Source organism: Rattus norvegicus, chromosome 19 (assembly GCF_036323735.1).
Source record: "Rattus norvegicus strain BN/NHsdMcwi chromosome 19, GRCr8, whole genome shotgun sequence".
Taxonomy (NCBI): Eukaryota; Metazoa; Chordata; class Mammalia; order Rodentia; family Muridae; genus Rattus; species Rattus norvegicus.
This window is the reverse complement of record NC_086037.1, coordinates 59,350,171-59,376,154: the sequence shown is the minus strand read 5'-3', so window position 1 is coordinate 59,376,154 and position 25,984 is coordinate 59,350,171. Positions and strand designations below refer to the sequence as shown.

The 25,984-nt window shown below is 46.9% G+C and overlaps 1 protein-coding gene and 1 long non-coding RNA gene across 13 annotated transcripts in view; both read right to left on the bottom strand.

Annotated features, from left to right (window-relative positions):
- The window catches only part of Wwox (WW domain-containing oxidoreductase), a 930,922-nt gene that overhangs the window by 893,169 nt on the left and 11,769 nt on the right, over positions 1 to 25,984 (bottom strand). For all 9 annotated transcript variants that reach the window (XM_063277944.1, XM_039097635.2, XM_006255671.5 and 6 more), the window contains one exon: positions 25,329 to 25,507. In XM_063277944.1, coding sequence (XP_063134014.1) covers positions 25,329 to 25,507 — 179 coding nt within the window. The remainder of the gene's footprint in view (positions 1 to 25,328; positions 25,508 to 25,984) is intronic.
- Positions 732 to 21,701, bottom strand: LOC120098537 (uncharacterized). 4 transcript variants are annotated; one of them, XR_010060246.1, is made up of 3 exons: positions 5,284 to 21,701; positions 1,517 to 1,780; positions 732 to 1,113 (listed from the first exon to the last, which is right to left on the bottom strand). It is a non-coding gene; the product is annotated as an uncharacterized LOC120098537 (long non-coding RNA). The 4 variants fall into 4 exon arrangements; XR_010060247.1 differs by having other exon boundaries at positions 732 to 1,106; XR_010060244.1 differs by having other exon boundaries at positions 1,517 to 21,701.

The following is a 25,984-nucleotide window of genomic DNA, read 5'->3' as shown; positions in this document are numbered from 1 at the left end:
GAAAGCTCCCAACTGTAAGTGGAGTAGATGGGTCCATTGCAAGTCACTAACTCATAAACCACAACTTCACAGGAAGGCTTACACACCACAGCTCAGGAACATGGCACCCCTCTGGCCTGAGACTTAATCTGAATCCACCGAGATCCCACGGATGATGCTGCTGTGTGTGCATGTGCAGCTCCCGAGGTCGAGCTGGGGTAACTGGACAATGCTCTGATGGATGTTCATGCTGCACTTCTTTTCCATTGGCTGAGGAGTTCCAGAGGTTCTAACACAGAGAGTATAGCTTTATTTTCTATACACAAACGTTAGTTTTTCATCACGTAATATGTGAGTATTTACTGTGTCCCTATTCTCTTTTAAAAGCTGTTAAACGTGTTACAGAGCCTGAACGTGATTTTCTAAGTGTTTCTCACCTACTTTCTATGAAGAAGACATTAAGGCCTTGGCTATGAACCTCATTCTGAGAGCCAGTCCTTCAATTCCCTTAAATTAATTGCACACATTGACCATCGAAAGGGGCTACTTTATTAATTACCTACAGTGTGAATATCAAATTTGTTAAGGGATTATAAAATAAGGAAATCAATAATTAGAGGTCTCGTCTTTCAAAAATAAAAGAAATTTAAATTTTTATAAGGAAGAATTTAGAAATTCAGGGTCTAGAAATGGAAACTACATAGAATATATGTATTTTGCCCCTAGGTTTTAGATTCAACCATGACAAGCTGTCAGTGACTGAAAATTTTTTTTTATTACCTGCCAGTTATTTAGGAAATTTCCATTGTTTAGCAAAGTATAATTTGGAAATCAGTAATACTTTATTAATTACATACCAATAAATTTCTATTGAAAGCATATCCATTTAAAAAAGAATTTAAAACATCCACAGGCATATTTTTCTTCCTTATCCCGTTTGATGAATTTGTATGGATTAAAAGGGGATGGGAGCAGACGTAGACGTAGAACTGTCACTGGTGACTGCGACTCCTGGGAAGCACCGGGATTGCTTCACCCGGCATCCAGGAGCTAGCCCTTCCTCTACTCGAAGACTCTCCACAAAGGTCTATCTGTGGATACAACTCTTCCTTGGAGAGAGGACGGAACTATATTCTCAAAGGAGCACAGGATGCAAAAAAAAAAAAAAGAAAGAAAGAAAGAAACTAAGGGGAGGGAGGTTACAAAGGTAACATCCAAAAGCCTGGGATGATTTTAAGCAGAAACCTACAAATACACTCTGTTCCCCTAAAAGAAAACAGAAGCCAAGTGCAGGGCCATCCATGTGTGTAGGTCACACAGTCAAAGCATGGATATGACCACCACACACCTTCAGTCCAGCCCAGCTCGGAAATCACCCTGAGATGCAGCACTCTCACCAAACTGAGCACTTTACCACTGGCCTGAGTGGGAGCCCAGGTGCTCAGGGTGGCAGCTGGGTATGCCCAGGGGCACACACCCACTTGGTTCCTAGTGGGTGATGGAAACTAGACCAGGAGCAAATCCCTCTGAAACTTACCTTCCATAAGAAGGCCAGCCCCACAAGACAGGAGCAATCTGCACTACTGATGAGTCCTCATGGTCCTTAGATGGTTTTGTACATAATAGGTACTCAGTAAGTTGGTTTGTTCTTGCTGCTGCTGCTGCTGCTGCTGCTGCTGCTGTTCTACTGTTCTTGGTGGTGGCAGTGGCAGTGGTGGTGTTTTTGAGACAGGGTATCATATAGTTCATCCTAGCCTGGGGTACCTTGAACTCCTGATCCTCTTCCTCTGTCTTCAGGGTGCTGGGATTACAGACATAAGCCACTGCAGCAGGCATATTAATATTCGTCACGAGCCTCACTGGACAGCTGCTATTTATCTGAACAGCACCCACAGCTGAGAACATGTTCTGTTTGGTACCCTCTGAACTGTATCCCTCCCCAGAACACAACACACAAAAGAGGCTGAACGCAGACCTCTACTCTGAGCACTTTCCAGGAGGTCATGTGGACATAGTCAAGGCGGTGAGTTGTTAGGGAGCAGTGAGACCCCGCGGCAGGTAAGGATCCTTGCTAGCAACCTGACAAGCTCAACCCCCAGAGCCCAGGAAGGAGAGAACTAAAGCCTGACAGTGTCCTCTGACTTCCTCACATGCATTTGGGCACATGCACACACACACACACACACACACACACACACACACACGCACATGCACGCACACACATACACACACACACACACAGAGACACGCATTAACATGTGTATGCACATACAAGGAATAAATAAATGTAAATTTCACTGAGACCATATGGAAAGCAAAATAACTGATGTGCTTTGGAGAAACGGGGGAGATTGAAGACAGACTCAGAAGGAAGATAATGTGAAGGGGTGTGGCGAGATGATTGTGCTGACACAGCAGTGGCTGGAATTGTTAGCACAGCCAGTAGACCTCTGACAGGGATGCCCAGCCTGCCAGCTTCTCAGAGCTATGCCATCATCTACAAATCTGATATTTAAGAACATTACAAACTAGCTATCAAAACACACACACAATATACACATACGCACATGCATAAACACACACATAAATGCACACATATACACACATCTCATTATATATTAAGTTTACAGTTGTGTGATGGTCTACATTTACTGCTATCCTGGGCTACATGTGTCCTTCAAGATGCACACGTCATCACATCCAGAATCTGAGAAAGAAAGAATCCTTCGCTCCAGGTGTCAGTTGGACACTGGCCCTTACCCACACCTTGGTTTCAGATTTCTAGCCTGATATAACACCATGTCCTAAGCTACCACTTCCTGACTTGTTAGAGCTGTCCTTGCAAGCAATGTGTAAGGCACCAAAATTGACAATCAAATGGGACTGACTGGTTTGTAGTCCTCATACCCTTAGCCTGAAGGTCGCCTGGGATGATGTCCTTTAATGCCTCACAGAGCACGAAGAGCACGAACAGCAGGGCAATGGGTTGGCAGTGTTAGCTGCCTCTCCCTGGCACCTCTTCAGATGCTCCCAGCTTCAACTTACTCCACTGACTACAACCACCAGCCCCTCAAAGCCCTCAGCTAGCTCCAGATAACAATGCCCCCTCATTTCCAATTTTGGAAATCCCCTGAAACTGGACCTACAGAAAGCTGCGTGGTGCCGACACACTCTGGGGCCACGATGGCCTGAAAGGGACAAACACCCATGGACAAACGCCTCTCCTTCTCCAACAGACGGTTCTCAGATCCATTCCATGGGCGCCTCGGAAAGTCCTTCCCAGGTGAGCAGCAGCCCCGCAGCCCTGCGCCAACTCTGAAACACGCGCCCATCCATTCTTTCCCTCACCTCCTTACACGCGCCCGTCCATTCTTTCTTTCCCTCACCTCCTTACACGTGCTCGTCCACTCTTTCCCTCACCTCCTTACACATGCTCATCCATTCTTTCCCTCACCTCCTTACACGCGCCCGTCCATTCTTTCCCTCACCTCCTTACACATGCTCGTCCATTCTTTCCCTCACCTCCTTGCTGGCTTCTCACAGCCCCCTCCCCCGAGTTCCCTGAGATCACATCTTAAATGATTTGAAGTCTGCCTTTGGCTCAGGTACTCCCTTTGAGGGAACAAAAGCTAAGAGATAAAAGACAAATTCTTAAACCATTTCCATAAAAATTATAACAGTTTTTATACAACTTGAAATTACTGCCCCCCAAATATACACCAACTTCTGATCACTTAAAGACTGTGTCTTATAGAAGAATTATGTCCACCACTTCCGGGTCTATCCTTAGAGCAGTGGGTCTCAATCTTTCTAACGCAGAATAGAAGGTATTCAACCTCTGTGAAAGGGGGTTCTCCCCCCCACAAAGGGGATGTGACCCACAGTTTGAGATCCACTGTCTTAAAGTATGTTAAATTTTTCTCTGTCCCTAGTAGTGATCAGAATTAATTTATGTAAATCTCTCCTACCAATCCACTAGCCATTCGCTCTCTTCCTTTAATGGTGTGCCCAGAACACAAACCTCAGCAAGCTTTCAGCTTATCTGTGCTTCATCCAGAAAAGGACAGACCAGTCTAGATCAGTGGTTCTCAACCTTTAAGTTTCGACCCTGAGACCATCAGGAAAAACAATTTTTTTTTTACTTTACAATTCATAACAATTGCAAAATCCCAGTTATGAAGTATCAATGAAAATAACTTCATGGTTAGGGGTCACCACAGCATGAAAGGGTCACAGCATTAGGAAGGTTGAGAACCAGTACTCTAGATGTCTACTTCCTTAGCCACATGTGTGCAGATGCCTGCAGAGTCCAGAAGAGGGCGTCAGATTCCCCTGAAGTCAGAGTTACTGGCAGGGGTGGGTGCTGCTAGGAACCAAACCAGGCCCCGTGCGAGGGCAGCAAGCACTCTTCACCACAGAGCCACCTCTCTAGGCCCTGTCAACCTTCATTTTCAACAAACTGTGATAGTTTGGACCAACTAAAGGTTGGTCTGCATCACGGGCCGCATGGCTGAGGATGTCAGGAGTTGGTGCAAGGCAGCTGCATGGTGGACGCATCCCAGAGCAGCTGTAGTCAGAGCTGCCGAATGCTGATTGAGCCCTGGAAGGAAGCTGGCTCTTTCCGTCTGCTCCCCTTTCACATCAGTGGAGAGGTGCATTAAACACTTCACTCCGGCTCTCCCGCAGGGCAGCGCACAAGCTTCTCGCAAGCGCAAGCGTGATTACTGTCTATCGGCAGCCAGCCACCTGCTGGCTTCTCGGGGTGGGCTGCCCCCAGTGTGTTCCATTGTCATTCTCCGGGTGAGGAGAGTAAAGAACCATTTGAAAGACTCCACTCAGGAGGGATGGCTCCTCATAACATATTTACTTCTTAGAAATGACTAATTACTCTTCAGGGTCCCTTATTCTCCTGAGCCAAATCACAGATACCAGCATGGACAGCGAGCCTGCATTTGGTCACCACTGAAGGTCAAGGGCCAGACTCGGGCTGCGCACCTTCCTCCTGTGGTCGACACATCCGAATTCGGAGTCAACAGGATCACACATACCTCTGCTGCTCACTGAGTTCTAAGGACTCTTTAAAAAAAAAAAGGCTGCATGTTTCCAATATCTATTGGCAAGTATCCTAGCCTGGTTCTTAAAAGGGAAAGCGGATTTAATAAAATTAAGAGGAAATATTTCACTGCAGACAGAATAATTAAAAGGCATACAGTAGCATCGGTAAAACTAGGCCAGCTCCTGTGGGAGTACGGGAGGGACCGGTGCCGGCCTGTGTGATCGTTTCCACTTCTTCTCCTGTCTAACCTTTGACGGCGATGGAGCAGACCTTCACCCAGCTGGCACCATCACCAACCTGCCGGGCAGTTTTCATCCCCACCACCATATGAGAGCTGAACCTTTCAAACGCATCCTCTTTCTCTTGACCTAAACTCCAGTTCCCTAACAGGACTGGTTCACCTGTTTCTCCTCCTTCCTCTCGTGAGTTCCCATGGTCACCCACTACAGAAAAGGCTTAGTTCTAAGTTCCCATGGTCACCCACTACAGAAAAGGCTTAGTTCTAAGTTCCCACGGTCACCCACTACAGAAAAGGCTCAGTTCTAAAATGCAGATGTGCCAGGTCCAAGACCTGCTTATACTAGAGCAAGTTCGAGGCCACTCTGAGCAACCGACCAGGACCCTGCCGCCAGACATTTTCACTTCCGACTGGCATTGTGGTTCAGTTACACAGCATTTGCCCAGCATTCCTGATGTGATGGGTTCAATGCTCCATACGGAAAACCACTACAAGGGAGGTTTGGCTGTTGTTACAATACAGCACACAGAACCGAAGCTTGGGCAAACTCCTCCAATATCCACTGGCGATGCTGTGCAATCAAGAAAGGCGTGCCAATGTTTCTAAAACTGTCAGGGTGGCCATGACAGTTGTACGTACGGCTGTCCCTCAGGAGGTTAGCTTGTAGTCTCAAACTCACACAAGTATTCCTTCCCAGCGTTAGTTAAGGGTACATGTGACAAAAAGAAAAAGGAAAGAAGATAATTCTATGTTGGCATGTATTTGAAATTGTCTACCATAAAAAGCCAAGGGAAAAAAATGTTAAATGCTTGTCCTAGAAATAAGGTCTTAAGCCCGTGGTGCTGGTGGTGGCAGCGGCCAGTGGAAGTGCATGCCTTTAATCCTAGCATTCAGGAAGCAGAGGCAGACAGATCTTCGAGTTCGAGGTCAGCCTGGTCCGAGTTCCAAAACAGTCATAGTTACACAGAAAAACACAGTCTTGAGAAACAACCAAAAAATAAATAAATAAATAAATAAGGCCTTAAACACAGAAATTCTTAGTGAGCAGTCAATCACAGGCTGCTAGGTAGATAGATACTGTGCTGAGTGGCTTTAATTTTTTTTTTTCCATTGACCTCTTACAAATCCAACTGCTGGTGTCTTGGGCCCCACTTCTCAGAAAAAGAATCTAAGGCTTGGGATAAAGAACACAGTTCAGAGTCCCAGAGTTAACAAACTGGAAAATACAGAAGCAGAAAATAATAAAATAAAACAAGAAAGGATAAAAATTCTAATTATCTAAGAGGCAACCTTTAACCCAAAAGCAAACTAGAAGTCTTCCTTTATTCATACTAAAATTTTACTTTCCCAAGGCTTCTGTTTTGTCTTGTTTCCTTAGAGGTTTGTTGTGTGCATGTATGCGTGTGTGCATGCGCGCGTGCCTGAGTGTATTATGTGCACCATGCACAGACATGTACCAAGGAGGCCAGGGTCCCCGAGAACTAGAGTCATAAGCTACCGTGTGGTGCTGGGAGCACCGAGGCCCTCTGCAAGAGCAGCAAACGCTCTACCACTAAAACTCTCCAGTCCACGCGCTGTCATGTTCAGAGTTTCTCATTGTTAGTGTGGAAGAGGAGAGCTTCCCAGTTCAGAGGTGTTTTCCTGGGTGAACCTTCTCCATCTGCATCCTCATCCCTTGTGTGCCTCAAGCATTCTGCCCATGGGAGATGATGCACCTTGCGCGAACTGGAATCCTGAGAGAATCAGACATGCGAACAAAGCTTTGCCTCTCTTTCCCCAAACAGCATGTGCTCGGCTCTGCCTCCACGTCTTGTGCATGCACCAGAGACAGGTTCTGCAAACCAGCAGGCCCTGGCCCAGTTCGGTGCTAACCTGGCAGCACCCTGTCTACTTCCGGTGTTCGGTGACCACTTTCCGACAGCCTGTCCATAGAAGTCAACGACAATGTGATTCCAGAGATGTTTCGTTCCCCAATTTCATCTATTGTGGTCTCATTTCTCCCTTTGCTCATAACTCGGAAAGGAAAATGTCTGTTATATGCTGGGTCTCTCTAACCCTAACACCTCCTTACGCCTTTACAGATCCACCTATGCTGAGGCTTTGCCAGTAAGAGCAAAAATCTGTGTCACCGAGGTATAGTTCAAACCGGTCAAGCCAGTCCAGAACGGTAACGTGCTGATATGGCACCATTAGACCCAAACGGGTTCACCAGCCACATCAGCATGGCCGGATGGACATGGTCATACTCCATGTCGCCTAGAACTGGAATACGCCTGCCACAAATTAGGACCTACATCCCAAGTGAATCTACTTCTCCAGGTGTGTTGATTTCTTGTTCTGCTTGAATCAGGGCATATCAGGAAAGCCCGTGCTCTGGGAAAGAGTCCATTGTCGGAGTCTCGGCTGTTGAACCCTTTACCCAGATGTAATTTCTTACATGTTACAACAAGTCTGGCACGCATTGTGAATTTCAGCCAAGGCTGATAAAGTTCAATAACTCGGCTAACCAACCATGTGTGTGGCTCATTAGAGGAGTAATAAATAGATTCATCACAGTGGACATGAAGAAGCCCTGGGAAAGTCAGAGGCCGTTGTCAGCACGTGTCATAAAAGCACCTTTTGGGCCTTAATGTAATTTTATATGTGGCTACAGCACCTACCCATCGTTTATCACGCCATACACATATATACGTGCGCGTAGTTAATAATCAGCCAGACACACTTGCAAGCTGAATGCATTCTAGTCAAAAGGGTGGACCTTCTATGGTAGAGACCTAAAGCTGCGTTAGTCTAGCCATGTTCAAGTTCAGTCCTCAACAAGCCAGACCAGCAGAAAGATAACCCAACAGATGTCATTTTTACCTGTCTTTTGTTGGGTCCGATGTGACGAGATGTTTCGGTTTTTTTAAATAAAATCTTTATTGGTAAGTAATTCACATAGCATACAATTTGCCTGTGATATAGTCAATGGTTTTCAGTGCAGAATGTAAAGACATCACCGCTTTCACCATTAAAACAATTTGTGTCAATTTCATATATAAAGTGGGAGGGGGAACTGATTTAGATAAAAGTCATGCGTGGAAGAAAGAAATCTAAGTTCACAGAACAAAGAGATCCAACATTCAGGTGATCCATGAAGTTGGCCTCTGGCACCTGAACACCACTAACAACATTTAATTTACTCAGATAATAAACTCAAGCTAGTAGAGAAATGAAAACCTAAATTCTCTCTCCTGTTGTGCTTTCTTGTATGCTCCTAAAAGGAAACTGTATTACAAGCATCCCCTAGAATACCAGTACATGCTTCCCAGGAAAGAACGGTGGCATTCATGGCAAACAGTGGGCCAGGAAGGGGTACACGCTGAAGGACACAAGAAGAACGTGGGGCTCATCTTCAATAGCGGGCTGTGCTCTGGGTGCTCCTTGGTAAATCACCATTCGTGAGCTGTTGCACTGCTCTCTCCTGAATTCTGAGAAAGGAAGCCCAGGGGAGCATGTGCACCCTCCATTCACAGCAAGTCCCCCTCTTAGTCTACAGGGGACAGACCGCATTTAGACTGTCTGGCACGCAGGGGACACCATCTCTCCTGTCCTGTCCCAGTCTCCTGTGTCAGCAACATTGTTAAGTCACCAAAAATCACTCTCTTCCTTCAGTTTAATGCTCCCTCTGACTCCTCTGTGCATGCTTCTCCACGGCGGGATTACCCTGTGACGACACTATTAATATCCTCAGACTTGCCTGCTTCCTTTCACATCTAACACAGACGAAAACAGGATCGAGCTATCTAACACAAAGGCTATGAGCTCAACTCAGCAAGTAAAACATTCTGTGCCCTTCATTCTAGGCAGCACCTAAATTATCCCTACCTGAGCCTAACAATGGGGATTTTTAACTCTGCAGAGAACAACAGTAGGGCCATTTATGTTCTTAGGCAGGCAGCAACTGCCAAAATCTTCCAAGAGCTTAAAGACTGTCACGGCAGACACTGATGTGCAAAAATAAAAGTAAGAGATACAACCCAATAGGATGAAGAGACGGGCTGAGGCTGGACTCCATGACATGAGCTAGGAAAAGGCACCAATTCTCTTCATAACAACGGACGGTGAGCCAATCTAAAGAGGAGCTCGAGGCTTCCCTGAGACTGACAGTACAAATAAAGCAGTAGGTGTTACTAAGCACAGTGTACTAGCCCATAGCTTTTCCAAAGTCCCTACTGCTTGCAGTAATGCCCAGCACTGACGATAGTTTTATTCCTAAGTAAGACTTCCGATGGCACCCAATAGCAATTGTCACTGCTAGCACGTGGATGCTGACGGCCCATGCCCAAGTTCGAGCAAAGGCTCCAGACCACATTAACGTTTACTTTTCTGTATTAGTCACAAGTTAAGTCCCCACCACACCTGAGAACACTCGTGTGCGTCTGCATGCTCACAGACATGGAGGGGTGAGAGAAGGGGAGCACTATGTTAGCCATTCCCAAAGGAAACCATTAAGAAGTATTTAAGAAAACATATATGGTGCTCTTAATATCTGAACAAGAGTCACACAGTCTGCAAAGACCGTGGAAGAATTTACAGCCTGCTGACTGTAAATTCAGAAAGTCTTATTTCTAAGGCTACCAGCTCCGGACTGATTTGTCCCCTTGTAAGTTCAAGCTCAGCTCTGCAAACGCTTCGGTCCCCTGCCCTTGTGAGCTGGCTTCTCTATGATGAGGCTCCTGTGCAAGTAATGCAAACGGGGGGGGGGGGGTGTTCCAGCGGTGGATACATCTGCATTTAAATCCATCTGCATCTGCGGGAGGGTCTTAAAAATCACTTCCCTCCCAAGTACTTCTCTCCGGTGGACAGCTCAGACACAGCACAGAGTTTTAAAGGAGTGTCCTTTGAAAAGTGAAACACTTCTAAATTCTTCACGGCACGCAAGACCACCTTTATGACAACTGAACCATGAAATCCAGGTCACTCCCTGAAGACTGACTATGCTATCCTGATTTGGTTTACCTTTCCATTTATATGGCAGGTCATAAAAAGTTTGCTTGGAATGTGTGGATTGGAATAGTAGCCAACACCATGACCAGCATCTCCACAGCCCTGACAGAAGGCATGACCATGCGTTGCTGCTCCGTGCCTCTCCCTCCTGCTTCAAATCCTGTGCTCGGAAGTAACTGTAGCACTGGAAAAACGCAAAGAGGGTGGCGTCGAGAATTTACGGCACTTATAAAGCCTCCCTGTAGACTGTCAGATCCATCCGCAGCCAGCACTTGCAGAGCTCGGCTACACCATCGGGCCTGAAGAGCCCAGGGCTACAATGAACCACAGAGTAAAGCCTGGGAGCTCACTAAAGGGAAGCCGGAGAGAAAAGAAGAGGCTATCAGGCCATGAAATCAGGCAAGCGGGCCTGCCCCTCTGCCTGGCTACTTGTTCTCAGTAAGTGGAAAGTCACTGCCTAGGTCAGAAGCAGACACTTGAGACTGCTGGTGACCTTAAAAAGAAAAAGCAATGTCCCTGTGTACTTATCAACACGATGTGAGTAGCAGAACTGTGGAATTGAGCTGGATCACAGATCACACACAGTGTTCAAGTTCATGGTGACTCTGCGCTCACCTGGTCCCGTCCTACACTCTGCACTCCTTTGTCACCCCTCTGACAGACGTGGGACAAAGCCCAGGAGAACTGAAGAGCACCCACTGCTGGCAACTGTTCTCTTCGAAGTAAAGACTCTGCTTAGTGATTTCCTTGTAGACGGTTCAAGTATGAAGTGTCTGTGTCTTTAAATGCAAAGGGAGAAGCGCAGGAAATAGCATTCATATGCAGACATACTCAGAGAAAGCGCACATACACACACACCGCACACACACTGTGGAGCACATCAATGGAAATGCTCTGAAGAGGCACAAAGATCCACCTCCCCGAGAATAAAGGCCAAGGCTGATTCTACTGAAGACTGAGCAACCAGTACCCAACCAGTACCCAGGGGTTGATAGGTGTACACGGAATGCACAAAAGACAGTAAAGGGGAGTTTGTGGGTCGACCTATCCAAACTTGCCTCACAAGTAGGTCACATGAGCACACACAGCAGGGAAGAAGCCTGCAGGGGGCATAAGTGCTCAATAAGCAGCAAACACTGTCCACTGTCCACAGAGGGTTTAGTGACTGTCAGCCAGGGCTGCAGACACCTGCTACAGACTTGCTGGCTGCCTCCAGGAGCAAACAGCTTTCTTACCTCTCTCACTGAGCGGAGAAGTCCAAGGTCAGGCTGCTGGAGAGGGCCCTCATGCTGGCTCCCAGGCTGCCTTCTCATACCACACTATGCCCTCACTAGACTGCTCTCAGGCCCAGTCTTGAAAGGGTACAAATCCATTCACACCCCACCTTAGGATTTAATCACATGCCTAAGGTACCTATCACTTCCACTCAGGGTCACTCAGGATTTTTTTTTTAATTTTATTTATTTTATGCCTATGAGTACATTGCTGCTGTCTTCAGACACATCAGAAGGGGGCATCAGATCCCATTACAGATGGCTGTGAGCCACCATGTGGTTGCTGGAAATTGAACTCAGGTCCTTGGAAGAACAGTCATGCTCCTAACTGCTGAGCCACCTCTCCAGCCCGTCGCTCAAGATTTTAAAACACTGTGAGCATTTGGTCCAGAACATTAACTCTGATTTCTCAAAATTCCTCAGAAACTTTAGATTTAAGTAAAATATCCTGATTTTAACATGTTGGCAAGAAAATAAATAAATAATTAAAATAGGTCATTAGTTTTTACCTGTCCTAAATGATAACCTGGAGCTCTGCTCTTAGCCAAATATCCCTACACACACACACACATGCACACAGACCACACACAGACACATACACACTACATACATGCACATATATACTATACACATGTATGCACAAACTACACACATGTACATATACTATATACACACACTACATATGCATGTGCCCATGCACATATGCCCATACATGTGGACACACACATACTACATGCACATGTGCATATATACACATACCTGTAAACAGACATCCACACTACACACACATGGACACACCACACACATACAAATGTCCAGACACACATGCACATTCTCACATAAACGTGACCAAACACATCGATCACTGGATTCCAGGGGACTCAGCAACAGATAACGTAGCACATGTTTTAGGTCTCTGTGGACCTTCCCGCCCTGGAGACACTCAAACTGGTATAGCTGCGGTTCCAGGGGACTTCTCCCAAAGCATAACTTCTCTAGACAAAACTTCCCAGACCAGAGACCCACTGAGGAAAGAAGTACAGAGGGACAGAGGTTCTTAAAGCTGTCACAGTCTGGATGTGAAATGTCCCCCACAGACAGGTGGCTGAACACCTGGTTCCCACCTGGTGATTCTGTTTTGACAGGTAACGGAGCCCTTTGGGCATAGGATCTTGCTGACAGAGACGGGTTAGCCATGAGGGACAGGCCTTGAGGACCAGAGTCCAACTTTACTTCCAACTGAACTTCCAGCAGGAAGTTAATTTCCTGATCCATCTAGATACCAACAAAGCATATCACAAGCTCTTCAGCCACGGAGCCTCCCCCACTATGGTGAACTGTACCCTGTGGAACCCGAGCCTAGGATCATGTCTGTCAGGATCTGTCACTATGACAAGAAATGTACCTGGTACTCTAACGCCGTTTCTGGGACAATGCATTGGCTATCCTAGGTACAGTAATGTCCCTCCTTGGACAATGTTAACATCCTGATCTTTGGGAATGTCACCTGACACAGCAAAGGGGATTTTGACAATGGGGTTAAATGAGGGGTCTCGAATGGAGGAAGGGTGGTCCTGGATTAAGGGGGAGGGGAGAAATACTGAATGTCATCACAGTAGTTCACAGACGGAGGCACTGAATGGCTAGAGCCCAGAGTGGAAGAATGGGTGGCTAGAGTGATGTGGGGAAGGTTGGAAGGTGGAGGATGGGGCTGTGACCGAGGGACACGGGCAGCTGCCAGGAGCTTGAGGAAAAGGGAGGAAATGGGTACCCCGACCCCCACCCCAGAGCCTCCAGGAGGACCAGCCCTGATAGCACCTTGACTTTAGCCCAGTAAGATGAACAAAAGTTCTGACCTCTGTATCTGCAGCGCAGAAACTTAAGTGTGTTTTAGGCCGGCAGGTGCGTGAAGATCTTTCAGAGCAGTGACAGGAAATGAATACTAAACAAACAGGGAAGAGTCGTATGACAGATGCCGTCTATGTGTACAGTCCTGTCGGCCTCGGTGCCTGGTGATGACGCACAAGCACGGCTGGCTCGCTCCAACCCTCATCAAGGGAAAATACAAAGGAAGGACAAAACGCGGGAACCCTGGCCAAGCAGCAATTACACTTGGTGAAAAAGGAGCCTCGTGCATGCAGACAATCAGCTCTGCAGGCGGAAAAGATGGTGTCTCTTGCCAAAACTCTGACTTGGCTCCTGGCTGAGACGTCTCTTGGAATGGATGTGTTACAGCACTCCCCGATGGATCTGATACTCAGCTTGGTAACTGCACATGGTGGAAATGTCTTCACTAACAACAGATCAAGCTGTAATGGCACGGGGGTTTGTTTGGTTGTTTTTTTTTTTTAATACATTGATGATCTCTCGGCCAAGACAAGCTTCTCACACCCGGCTGCCGAACTGAGAGCATACAGCTGGTTACTCTACAACATGGCCGCGCAGAAGTGCACAACGCAGTTAGAGGACAAGATGCTGGGCGATGCGGAAACTTTGGGAGGTTCATCCTTACAGACAGGGGTGGCTAACAGTGAGGCCCCTCCTTTTGTTTGTTTTTCTTTCTCTTCCCATTTGTGAGTGTGTATGTGATGCGCATGTAAGTGTGTATGCTTGCATAAATGTGGGGCACATGTGTGAGTGTGTGTGTGAGTGTGTGAGTTTGTGAGTGTGTATGAGTGTGTGTGAGTGTGTATGAGTGTGGGTGTGAGTGTGTGTGAGTGTGTGTGTTGTGTATGAGTGTGTGTGTGAGTGTGTGTGTGTTGTGTATGAGTGTGTGTGTGAGTGTGTGTGTGAGAGTGTGTGTGTGAGTGTGTGAGTTTGTGAGTGTGTATGAGTGTGTGTGAGTGTGTGTGTGAGTGTGTGTGAGTGTGTGTGAGTGTGTGTGCGAGTGTGTGAGTTTGTGAGTGTGTATGAGTGTGTATGTGTGAGTGTGTGAGTGTGTGTGTGAGTGTGTATGAGTGTGTGTGTGAGTGTGTGTGTATGAGTGTGTATGAGTGTGTGTGTGTGTGAGTGTGTGTGAGTATGAGTGTGTGTGTGTGAGTGTGTGAGTGTGTGTGAGTGTGTATGAGTGTGTATGAGTGTGTGTGTGAGAGTATGTGTATGAGTGTGTATGTGAGTGTGTGTGTGAGTGTGTATGAGTGTGTGTGTGTGAGTGTGTGTGAGTGTGTGTGTATGAGTGTGTATGAGTGTGTGAGTGTGTGTGTGTGTGAGTGTGCGTGTAGAAACATCCCCCATCACTCCTCTACCATACTCAATGAAGCAGGGACTCTCAGTCAAACCCAGAGCTCACTGTTGTGCCTAGTCAGGCTGAAACAGCTGCTGCTAAGCCCACTGGCATTGACTATGAGGATTTGAACTATGGCCCTCATGATTGTCAGGCAACCATTTAACCATTGAGCCATGTCCCCAGCTCCTTGAAGTCCCTCCTTTAAGATTATATTCACCCTTTGCTTCTATGATCATCAGGAAAAGCTTCCAGAATCAAGGTGGGACTCCCAGTTGACCAATCAGAAGAGAGCACCCAGTTCACATAAGAATTCTGCATCTCCCTGTGCACTGGCTCCATGCTGTAGGCAGACCAAGGCTTAGAAAACTAAAGGTCACCAGCACGAAACCACATGGCCCAAGAACTGACAGCACCTCCACCTGTGAACTCTCAACACAACTCCCTCATGGAGCTCCTGGATCTATGAGGAATCCCCCCTTCTTCCTACATCAAGTTTCCGCTTCTGACCCCCTGGATATCACTGTACGCAGGTCAACACCTGGTTAAGACTTTCTAGACATGAAAACCAAACCAGCCGCATAGCACAGTCCAGTTCTTCAACATCTGGCTCCCTTTCTGAACACCTCAGCACCCCTGAGGAAAAGCTATCGAGAGCTCCTAGAATGTTCCATCTACTAAAGGAATTAAAACACTCTCTCTCTTCCAACCTCAGGCCTCTTTCCCACAGCTGTGAGGTTATTTTCCTCCACAACCATAAGCGCCCTTATCCTAAAGAACTTTGTAGTATCCATTATTTGATCCATGCAAAACAGGCACAGAACCAGGAATGGTGACACATGCTTGTTACTCTGCACTCAAAGTCAGCCTAAGCTACAGGACCCCATCTTAACAGGAAAATGTGGGATCACTGAGATGGCTCAGGAAGTAAGAGCGCTCACAATCATGCCTAATGACCCGAGCTGGATCCCTGGAACCCACATAGTGGAAAGAGAAGTGACTCTTCAAGCTATCCTCTGTCCATACACACATATGTATGTGCATGCACACATGCACGTACGTACACACACACACACACACACACACACACACACACACACACACATGTAACTACAAAATGTTTTAAGAGACAGAGAAATTATAGTATCTAAATTTTACAAATGAAGAGCCTTATATTTAAAATACTAAAGTGGCCTGCCCTAGGTCACTTAACAAGCTCACTGCAGTCCTACTAGTTTTCTTCCTGCTATGTCCCAAGAGCCTCCAATCAAGGTGTGCACCTCTGGGTGCTGATAAAATTACACTCCAGCATTGACTCACTCTTGCGTATTCCAGGAGAGAGGAATAGCAACTCTGGACATTTAGTCTTAATGCAGTAGGCAGCCCTGCAAACCATCAGTTACTCGAACGAGTGTCCTAATGCCAGACTCAGAAACAACTGTGATCTGATTCATACAAGGGCTCATAGTTCAAGTCCCTCCATTCCCCCACTGACTGTGATACCTTTCTTCTCCAAGGCTACAGAAACAGCCTCATCGGATTTTATTTTTTCAGTTTTTGGGGGGTGTTTGTTTGTTTGCTAATGATGGTACTATCTGACTTTTAACCAAAAGGGGTAAAAATCTTTTCAAACTAAAGACCAGTCAATGCAGTTGTACAAATGATCAAAAAGATGACCCTGGGACTAATGCAGAGCTCCTGTAACAGCCTCAGGAGGACCTCAAAAGCATGAAGCTTGGAAACACCAAATTAATATAAGGACTCATTCTGGGCCCTGGCAGCTCCTACAGAAATGGCTGCAGGGTTAAGTGTCTGCAAGGGACCCAGATCTCCATCCTGAACAACCGCACGGAGGTGGAAAGACGGAAGGAACTATCTGTGTTGCTCATGCGCTGGAGGAAGTCACCTGGCCTGAGTCACTCAGGTAGGAAGAGGTGAGCAGTTTGAAAACTAGGTCATGCCTGCTTCCAGAGTCAGAACTCCTTGCCTGCCCCTCTCCAGACTGAAACCCGCCACCAATCAAGCCTGCCCTGCCTGTCAGCAGATCTATTTTTGGCACTGGTACAATTTCACTACGCGGGAGGTGGGCTCATCACATGAACAAGTGCACAGGAATGCTCTAGCGTGGTGTTACTAGCTTTCACAGATTGGGGGGGGGGGGTGGCGCATAGCCGGGAATCACCAATTCCTGGCTACTGTTTACCAGCCCCTCAAGCCCCACTATGAGCCAGCCAAGGGCTGAGCTGAGCATCCCTCCTCCATTCAGCGCTCAGGATTCGAGGGGTTGGGGGTGGGCTAAGCAAGGCGAACAGCCGAGAAGCCTAGTAGGGGACTTCACAGAGGCAGGCTGGGAAGTCAGGCTGGCTTCTCTATGAATTGCCTCTTGATCACAGGATTGAATATGTACTTAGAGTAACGGACACTGTGAGATAAATTAACTTCTAAGAGAAAGGGACATTTTGAAAATTAAATTATACTGTATGGAACGAGCAATCAATCAGCAATCAATATGTATCTGATAGCCATGCATACAAAATGAAAAGGCAATTCATAAAAGAATAAGTACAAATGGCCAGACGTGAAGAACCGGTCCATCTTAGGTGTCCGAGGCACAAGGATTTAACTGACAGGTTTTCTTTTCTTTTCTTTTCTTTTTTAATGCCCATCCCAAGATTGGCAGGGGCATGGAGAAACAACTGGCAATCAGGCTGGTACAACAATTTAGGGGTGCAGTGTCACAAATCAAGATATTAAGATTAGTGGGTAAATCAGTCGACTCAGCAATTCTCCTTCCACAGAATAAGGCTGCAGAGTGTCACAGATGGGTACAAACATTTAATTGCAAAATGTCTGCCTCCATTCTGCGGCTATTAAAAAGCTGGCATCTACCCAAATGTGGCACACTGGGGAGATAGCTGGGACCATCTGATGGAGTACTATGCAGCCATTTAAGAGGTGGGGTATGTAATGGCAGGGAAAGATACACTTCACAGCCCAAAAGAAAAAAAAATCACAGAGGAAAAGAGGACAGCCACTGCCTGGCATCGCAGACGCCCAATGCTAGCAACATGCTTCTCGCTGGAAAGGATTTTGAGTTGTTGCTGTTTATTTGGGGTGGGGGGCTCTATTTTCTACATTTCCCATAGAGAATACATTTAATAATAAAAATAAATCTAAAATTCGTTGAATGAGAAGACACAGAAAGCTAATTCCACATAATGGCTTGACTCTAATGGCAGGTGTCTGAATATAGTGTATAACAATATCCAAGAAGAAAGAGAAGCTAGACAGCCTGATACGCAAACACCATGAGACCTGGAACTGGCTCACGCCACGCACACCAGTGCTTGCCCTGTATCCCAGTTTGGCAAATCACTGTGGGGGGCTTCATTTGCTAAATCGAGGGAAATAATATGGGCAGGGGGAGCCCCAACTCTGTGAGGAACTTCTTGGTAACCTATGGGTGCCTTACATTAAGAGACCCTTGAAAGACGCCCCTGTACCCCAAATGCAATTCTGGAAAAAGTTGAGAACTCACACGGGGGCAATGTGCATGGCTGAGAAGGCACAACACAGGGTAAGACTCCTTCATACCGCCCGAGGGACAGCCAGAGGCCCCGCCCGCAAACGTCACCTTTATTATCAGGTCTGTGATAATCGCAAAGCCATCTAGTTTTAACAGTTTATTTCTTAAACAGGAGCACCTGCACTTGAGCGAACGGAACATCCTCACTCTCGTGAAACAGCTCCGCTCTGGTACAGATACACACACACACACACACAGGCCCATGGCATTTGAAGGCTCCCCCACTTTCAAGAGAAAGGAAGAAGTCACTGAGAAGGAACATAATATACACAACAGTATATAACAGAGCTTCATCCTGTCTCCACTTAAAATCTGAAGATAAACAGTTTATCAAGCCAAACCTACGTTCCTTTCTTCTGGGCCACAAATGACCTGCTCAAACTTTAATGGTAATACCACCCCACCCACCGACTGTGCAGAGGACTGGCTGCCCATTTCACAGTCTGGCTGTTGTGACTTCTTATTTAAGAAACAGACACCAAGTCCAAAAGGACGCATTTTCTTCTAGTAACAGAATGCGTATCATAAACAATCTAATTAAAATATATTATATCACACTAGATAAGACTGCTGGGCAAAAAATAAATAAATAAATAAGGTCACTGAGGCATTCTAAATGAACCTTAAACACAGGCATTAATATTTAAATCTTACAATACCCACTTAGAAAAAGAAATCAGATAATTGATAGGCCAGCACACTCAAAACCGATAATGCCAAGAAACACTGTCCTTGTGTAATTTGGCGGAACAAGCTGCTCCCTGAATACAATGGACCTTTTTGTTAAATGGACCTCTTCATCTTTGGCATTTTATACAAACAAAACAAAAACGCAAAGCCAAGAAAGAGAAAGAGAAAGATGACACCGGTCCTAGTCTTCAGCCAGGATTCTATCACTGAGACGGACTTGCCCTGAAAGATACTTTAGGGAAGGAAAGGGCACTATTTAACAAAAGGGAAAGCCAGGCTAGGCAACCAGGGAAGAAAACCATCCAAGTTCAACTGTCTCGAAGGGCAACAGTGCCCTCTAGTGGGAACAGTATAAACTAGGTAACCGGGGCTGCTTTTAGGTTAATTACAGAAAACAGTTGGGTGCATACTGTGCCATTCCATTACATAAAGGCAGGGAAGAATAGAATCGCTTTAATTTCATGTAGAACCGTTTCCAAGTTTGCATGTGACACCACCTCACCTTAATAAGGGAGAAATCAGATTTGTAAACATTTCTTTAAGTTAGGAGTTTGAGCTACTTTGTCATTTAAGCATAGCAAGAAGAACGTCATTTATTAAGCTGGCACTATAAAAAACTGAAAACCCAAACCCAAACGAAAATACGGAACTACTGGGGCCTCGGAGGACAGACCTGTCTGAAACCAACCAGAGCGGTACCCGTGGACGCATATACAAGAGTACAAACTAATCTGGGGCTGTGACTGACACGCGCTCTCTCTGCACCTACTCTGCTCCTAGCCAAGGTCAGCCAATTGCACCACAGCCATCGCTGTGGCTTTTCTAACTGGGCCCTGGTTTGGGTATTAAGCTTCCCAAGTACTATGATATCTAGGAATATTCGACAATTTTTAACTTTTGTGTAATGTCACTCAAGGACTTTTCAATACTATGAAAAGAATCTCAAGTTTCTGACCAGGTGTGGAGAAGACTGAGGCAGGAGAATGTCCCTGAATTGTAGGCTAGTCTGGGCTCTGTAATGAGACTGTCTCAAAGAAAAACAACTTCCAGTAGTTTCTCAGAAGAAAATAATTTCAGATCGCTTTAGCTAAGAGAATAGTTGCTACAGATATATTTAATTCCCCAGGGGTTTCGTTGATGATTTAGGGGCTTCCCCTTAGCTTAACAACAGAGTTCCCACAAGAAAGATGATACCCAAGGCTACAACAGCTCTTATGTCATCAACAGGAAAAGAATAGAATTGGGAATTCCAGGACCCCAAACACAAGGATGTGGGCTTCACTCAAAAAAGGGGACTAGCAGGTCAGTTCAGGCAGCCCCCTGCCTGGGCTCAGGGATCCTCTCAGTTCCTTAGAAAAGGCCGGTGCTGCTGTGTGGTCTCAAAGCAAATCAGATGAGAAAGGGCAGGATTTACTCCAGGCAGGTGGGAGTCCATCGCAGTGACGACAGACAAGACAAAAGTGTAGCTCTAACTTTGTTGATGTGGGAGCATCAACACTGTGCTGTGGAGTACTGCAGGGCTCTCAGCAAGAACAGCTCCTGAGTTTACTCTGCTTTAAAGAGAACAAATTGAGGGATGACTCACCTTGAGTGTGAACCTCTTTTATCTCAGAGGATGTGAACCTGGTGTGTGTGTGTGTGTGTGTGTGTGTGTGTGTGTGTGTGTGTGTGTGTGTGTGTGTATGTGTGTGTGTGTGTATGTGTGTGTCTGTGTATGTGTGTGTATGTGTGTACCAGCATGCGTGAAGGTGTAGCTCTACAATAAGTCCTGGAGTGATGACCACATAATAGAAATACCCAGAGAAAAGCTACCTTTGTTTTGCTGGACCTCTAGCTTAAAAATCAAAACCAGGCCAGGCTGTTTCAGAAGGAGACCACATATGATGCAGCCCAACATTATAAAAGTCTAGAAGGGGAGAGACTAAGCTCAGAAAGGAACCTAAATCAAATCTGAAGCACTCCGGGCTTCAGACGGCAGAAGAGAGTTCTGTCATTAGCACCAAACACCACACTGGAAATGTCTGATGTGCTCATAGCTGCTTTCAGGTTTCCACAGAGTTTACCAAAAGCCTGGCTGTTCCTCCAGGAAGACAACGGCAATATATCGGTCTCTATGAAGCAGCAATCGTACGGAACCCAGATGCTCCTCTGACAAAAAGATGGGCAGCTGCTGTCCAAGTCAAGGGACGTGTGACTGCCCTTGTAGAATGTGCTGCCGGACCAGAAAGTCAGCCTGAAGGTTCAAGGAGAGCAGCTTCACACACCTCTGTGCACACACAGCCAAATCTGCTCTGGGACAGGTTTAGCTTAGGAAAATCCACAGGCCCCAGGAAGACAGGAGACTCCCTAGTCTAAAACATTCCCTTTCCTGAGACTCCCCGGGACTTAGATGCGGTCATCTCCGTGTAGAAGCCGTTTCCTTTTTTTTTTTTTACAGAATCAGAGCCAGCCATGCGTAACTCCAAAGAGCCACAACCTCCTGCCCCCCTGCCCTGCTGTGCTGCACGCAGGGCAGTGAGCTTCTCCCTCGTCTACTGGTTAGCAGGCTCCGGCTCTCGATCTGCCAGCAGCAGCTCTGGATGAAGGGATGGCTCCCCCTGGAGCCTGAGATGCTGATCTCCACTGAGGTCCACAAGCTACAGCTTTCAGTCTAAGTCCTCAGGTTCAGAAAGCTGGTTGAACAAAGGTCAAGAGGAGAAGAGCGTTAGTTCCTGCGGAGACGAATTCTAATCTTGCAGCTCACTAAGAACACGGGTAGGGGTAGGTAGATACTGGTGGGACAACCCTTCCAGCTACTCATGATGTGCCGGTTACTCTTCCTGCAGCCTGGGCATCCGACATCAGCTAAATGGGCTCAGACAAGATGCTGAGGCAACCTGCTTTGGGTTCGGCTGGACCACCCAGTGCAGGGAGAGTAAGTGTTCTGAGTGCAGGCCCCACAGTAAAGACTTTGGGGGCCACATGATCCCTATTGCAATTTCTCAACTTCTGGTGATACCCTAAGTGTGCATGGCTGTGTTCCACTAGAAAACACCTACAAAATCAGGTAGGTCAGATTATGCCTGGAGGGCTGTAGTTGATTCACATCCAATACAGAAAGCTGAATTCAGCTGACAGCGGTAAAGCCAGCTCACATCAGTAAAGGGAAGGACTGGGAGCTGAGTGTGGGGGGTACGTCTGTAATCCTGGTGTTTGTGGTATGAAGATCAGAAGGTGGAAGCCAGCCTAGGCTATATCGCAAACTCAAGGCAGGGACACACAGCAAGACACTGTCTCCAAAACTAATGTTTTTTGCACTCCCATTGTACTTCTGCATTGCCTCTGACGCCTCCTACATTCTAGAACCATCCTGACCTTTCCTTCCTGCTTGGAACTGAGAATTACTCAATTGCCTTAGTACTATCAAGTATAAACATTCAAAAGTCAGCTTTGCATTGCTTACGGACAATTTGAGAGTCAGGGACAGAAGAGTCTGCTCAGAGCTCACATCAGAGGGGACAGGGCCCTGGAGAACCCAGTTTGTCGGTCAGGGAGCACACCCCTCCCTCTACCTCTCCTAGCTCCCACATGGAGGGGAGTGTGGAAAGGGCACTGCCACAACAGCACCCATGGACAGACGAGGAGTCTGTCTGTCGGGTCACAGGGGAGCAGACGAGGAGTCTGTCCAGGCACAGGAGGGTAGACAAGGTGTCTGTCCAGTCACAGGAGGGTAGACAAGGTGTCTGTCCGGTCACAGGAGGGTAGACAAGGTGTCTTTCCAGTCACAGGGGAGCAGACAAGGTGTCTGTCCGGTCACAGGAGGGTAGACAAGGGGTCTGTCCGGTCACAGGAGGGTAGACGAGGAGTCTGTCCGGTCACAGGGGAGCAGACGAGGTGTCTGCCGGGTCACAGGGGACTGTGCTCAGCATCCATGGTCTGCTTCACAGTCTGAGGACAAGCCTCCCTGCTGTGGCTCAAAGAAAGGATGGCCCAGGCGGGGCTTTCACAGAGGGCAACACCAGGAGTCTTGGGAGCAGAGGCTCATTCCGCTCTGCATTACACAGGCAAAACAAAGCAGTAATGGCAACTTATAAACGGGCAAGTTACACTGCTCTGGAGAAGGAAGTCTGTTATCTAGAAGCCACAGACTACCTGGACAAGGACACTTTCCAAGACTGCCTTTAAGGACAAAAGCCAACCCTGATATGACTAACAACCCCATGCCTATCAGCCTCCAGCTTCTTTAAGTCCAATCGACCTGCTGAAGAGGGAGGCTGATTTGTACACACTCCATGCCTGCAATTTGCAATGTATTATTCCAAAAATTAAGAATCAAAATCTTCAGCACTGGCCGAGTTATGCTTGGTGTCTGGAGAGGGAGGAGGAGTGACAGGCAGTTTCCTGAGGGAAAGGAGGGGCTGGAAACACTGCTGGCCTTCCTAAAGCCTTCTATAATCCATTCTTATGACTAGCCACACCAGTGGGACACTCACACCTCCTGCAGTGTCCACAACTGGGGCACAAGAAGGAAGTGTCAGAAGGAAGGGAAGAGTGGAGAGGTAGCACTTCTGCCTTTGCTCCTAGGGTCTGGGGAGCCTTTCGGATACACACATTTCTTCCCCACACTTCAGAACCTCCTTATCTCTCACCTCAGTCTCACCCAGACGTGAATCTTGTCCCATGCTCATCCAAGCACCTGAGCTGCAGATGGAGGACAGCAGACTTAGTCAAAGGTCTCCTAGCTCACATCAGACAGAACAGGCTGACTGGAACCATCACACACCTCACTGAAGAAAGGCTATCTGGGGGTTGGCAGGACGGCTCCCTGTTTAACCCAAGTACCAACACGGCAGCTCATAACCATCTCTATCCAACTCCAGATCCGAGTTATCAATAAGCTCTCAGGACTTTAAATGTGGTGTACACACACGCATGCCAACAAAAAACTGATGCACATGAAATAGAGAAAAGTTAAAATAAATAGATAAATAAAAACTGCCCAACTAAAAGACCAAGGGGATGAGATCATTTCATTTAATTCCTAGTGAGCTAAGTGTTAAATAAACAAAGGGAAATTTTCTTAAGTCCTCAAATCCTTTTTTACAAACTCACTCTACAGTATCCTGGGTCCACACCCAGACCCATAACAGTGCTTCTTGGCCTGGGGAGCTGGTCACTGTCACTAGTTCTGCAGCTCCACTGACAGCGTGAGAGTTATCCAGGCTCTAACCCAAGGCAGAGACTGAAAAGGACAAACTGGATGTACTCTGGGCTCAGGATGAGGACTGGGAAGTGACTTTATGGAAACGGCTTCCCATTGTTTAAAAAGCTTTCCCTCAGGAGCAGTCTGGTCAGGAGACCTACTCTGGGATGGCAGAGTCAAGCTCTGAGAGCCTGCCACACTGCAGAGTGGCTGGTCCGATCCGCTATGGTACCTCGCCTCCTGAGCTTGCTAGAAGAGGACACTGGGGACTCCAAAATCAGGAAAAAAAAGAGGAAAATAGAGAAAAGCTCATGAGGGAGCCCATGGGGGGCACTGTGACAGAGAGACAGATGGACAGAGAAAAACCTGACAGAGGACAAGCAGAGGACAGAGAGATGCAATTCTATTCTTCAATCTGAAGATACATATCCTATCCCACAGTTCAAACGCTGATGTCAGATGTCAATGGACCAAAACAAAACCCCATCCCTCGAGATGGCACAAGTGCTCATCTTGATGCTGTCACAGCACCAACGCAGGAAGCCACTGACCTCGCCATGGTCACTGTGGTTAAACAGAGGCGACTAGGAAGGTTCCTGCAGAGGTGAAGACAAGGACAAATTCTCCAGTTTTAGGAAGAAATACGATACGGTCACCAAGAGAAACCGATAGGCTCGGTGGCCAGTGGGAACCTGCAGTACCCTTGGATCCAAAGTCACAATTGCCGCCGTCCAGGATCCCATTACCAATCAATTCTGGTCTGAATAAGCCAGGTAATTGGAACACATCCATGCACCTCACAGACCGGGTCAAAACCTCTTAGCCAGAGCCTGTTGTCTCCAGTCCCTGAATACCAAAATAGCCATAGGCTTCTGCTGACTTCTCAGCTTTGAGCAACTTCAAGGTCAAGCCCCACAAGCCTCACACTGTAACACTGGGGTGGAGAGGGAGTGCGGTTTTAATGAGACAGCAGTTGAGAAAGCTGTAAGAGCCTCTGTAAATTGGAGATTCACCACCACCATTTCACTACAGTTACATTTAAGTGGAATTCAGTGCAGCACTCACAAAACATAAATAAATAAGGTAAGATGACAGTAAGCTACAGGCCTACCTATTCCTGAATTGGCTCCAGTAACCAGGACCACCTTGCCCGTGAAGTCGCGGCCCTGCAGTATCTCCATGGCGGTGGTGCTCCCGTCGTATCTCTGTCTGGTGGTCGGCTTGGTCGGATTATCATCCACGGTAAATGCCAATCTTGGATCCAAGTAGGTAGTTCTTTTATTTATGTGGCTGCAAAGAACAGTGAGAACACTGAAATCTATACAGCAAGGACCAGCAGTACAAGATAACCTAATACTTCAAACAATGCACCGAGGCTTACTGTCAAACATGGGGAGACCCAGAACCCGTTTGATCTACATTCTGGCCTACGAAAGGATGGTACTCTTGCCTGAAAACAGAGCCATGGAAGCCTCTCAGAACGACCTTGAAGGTACTGGGACACAGTAGGCCTCTTGGGTCTGACAGCAGCTTGCTGAAAAGCCTCTGAGTTTTTTACTGAATCCACATTAATATAAAAGCATCTATAAGATCTGTCAGCTCCTCTTGTCAATAGGCGTCCATGTAATTTCACTGGCCTGTGCTAGGGCCTAAACACACTGGTACATGAGGAGAAAATGAGATGACAGAAGTCTTAATAACTATAAAGCAGGCCAAACAGCAAGGTTTCAATTGCTTGCACTGTCAGACCATAGCCAAGCCACCTAT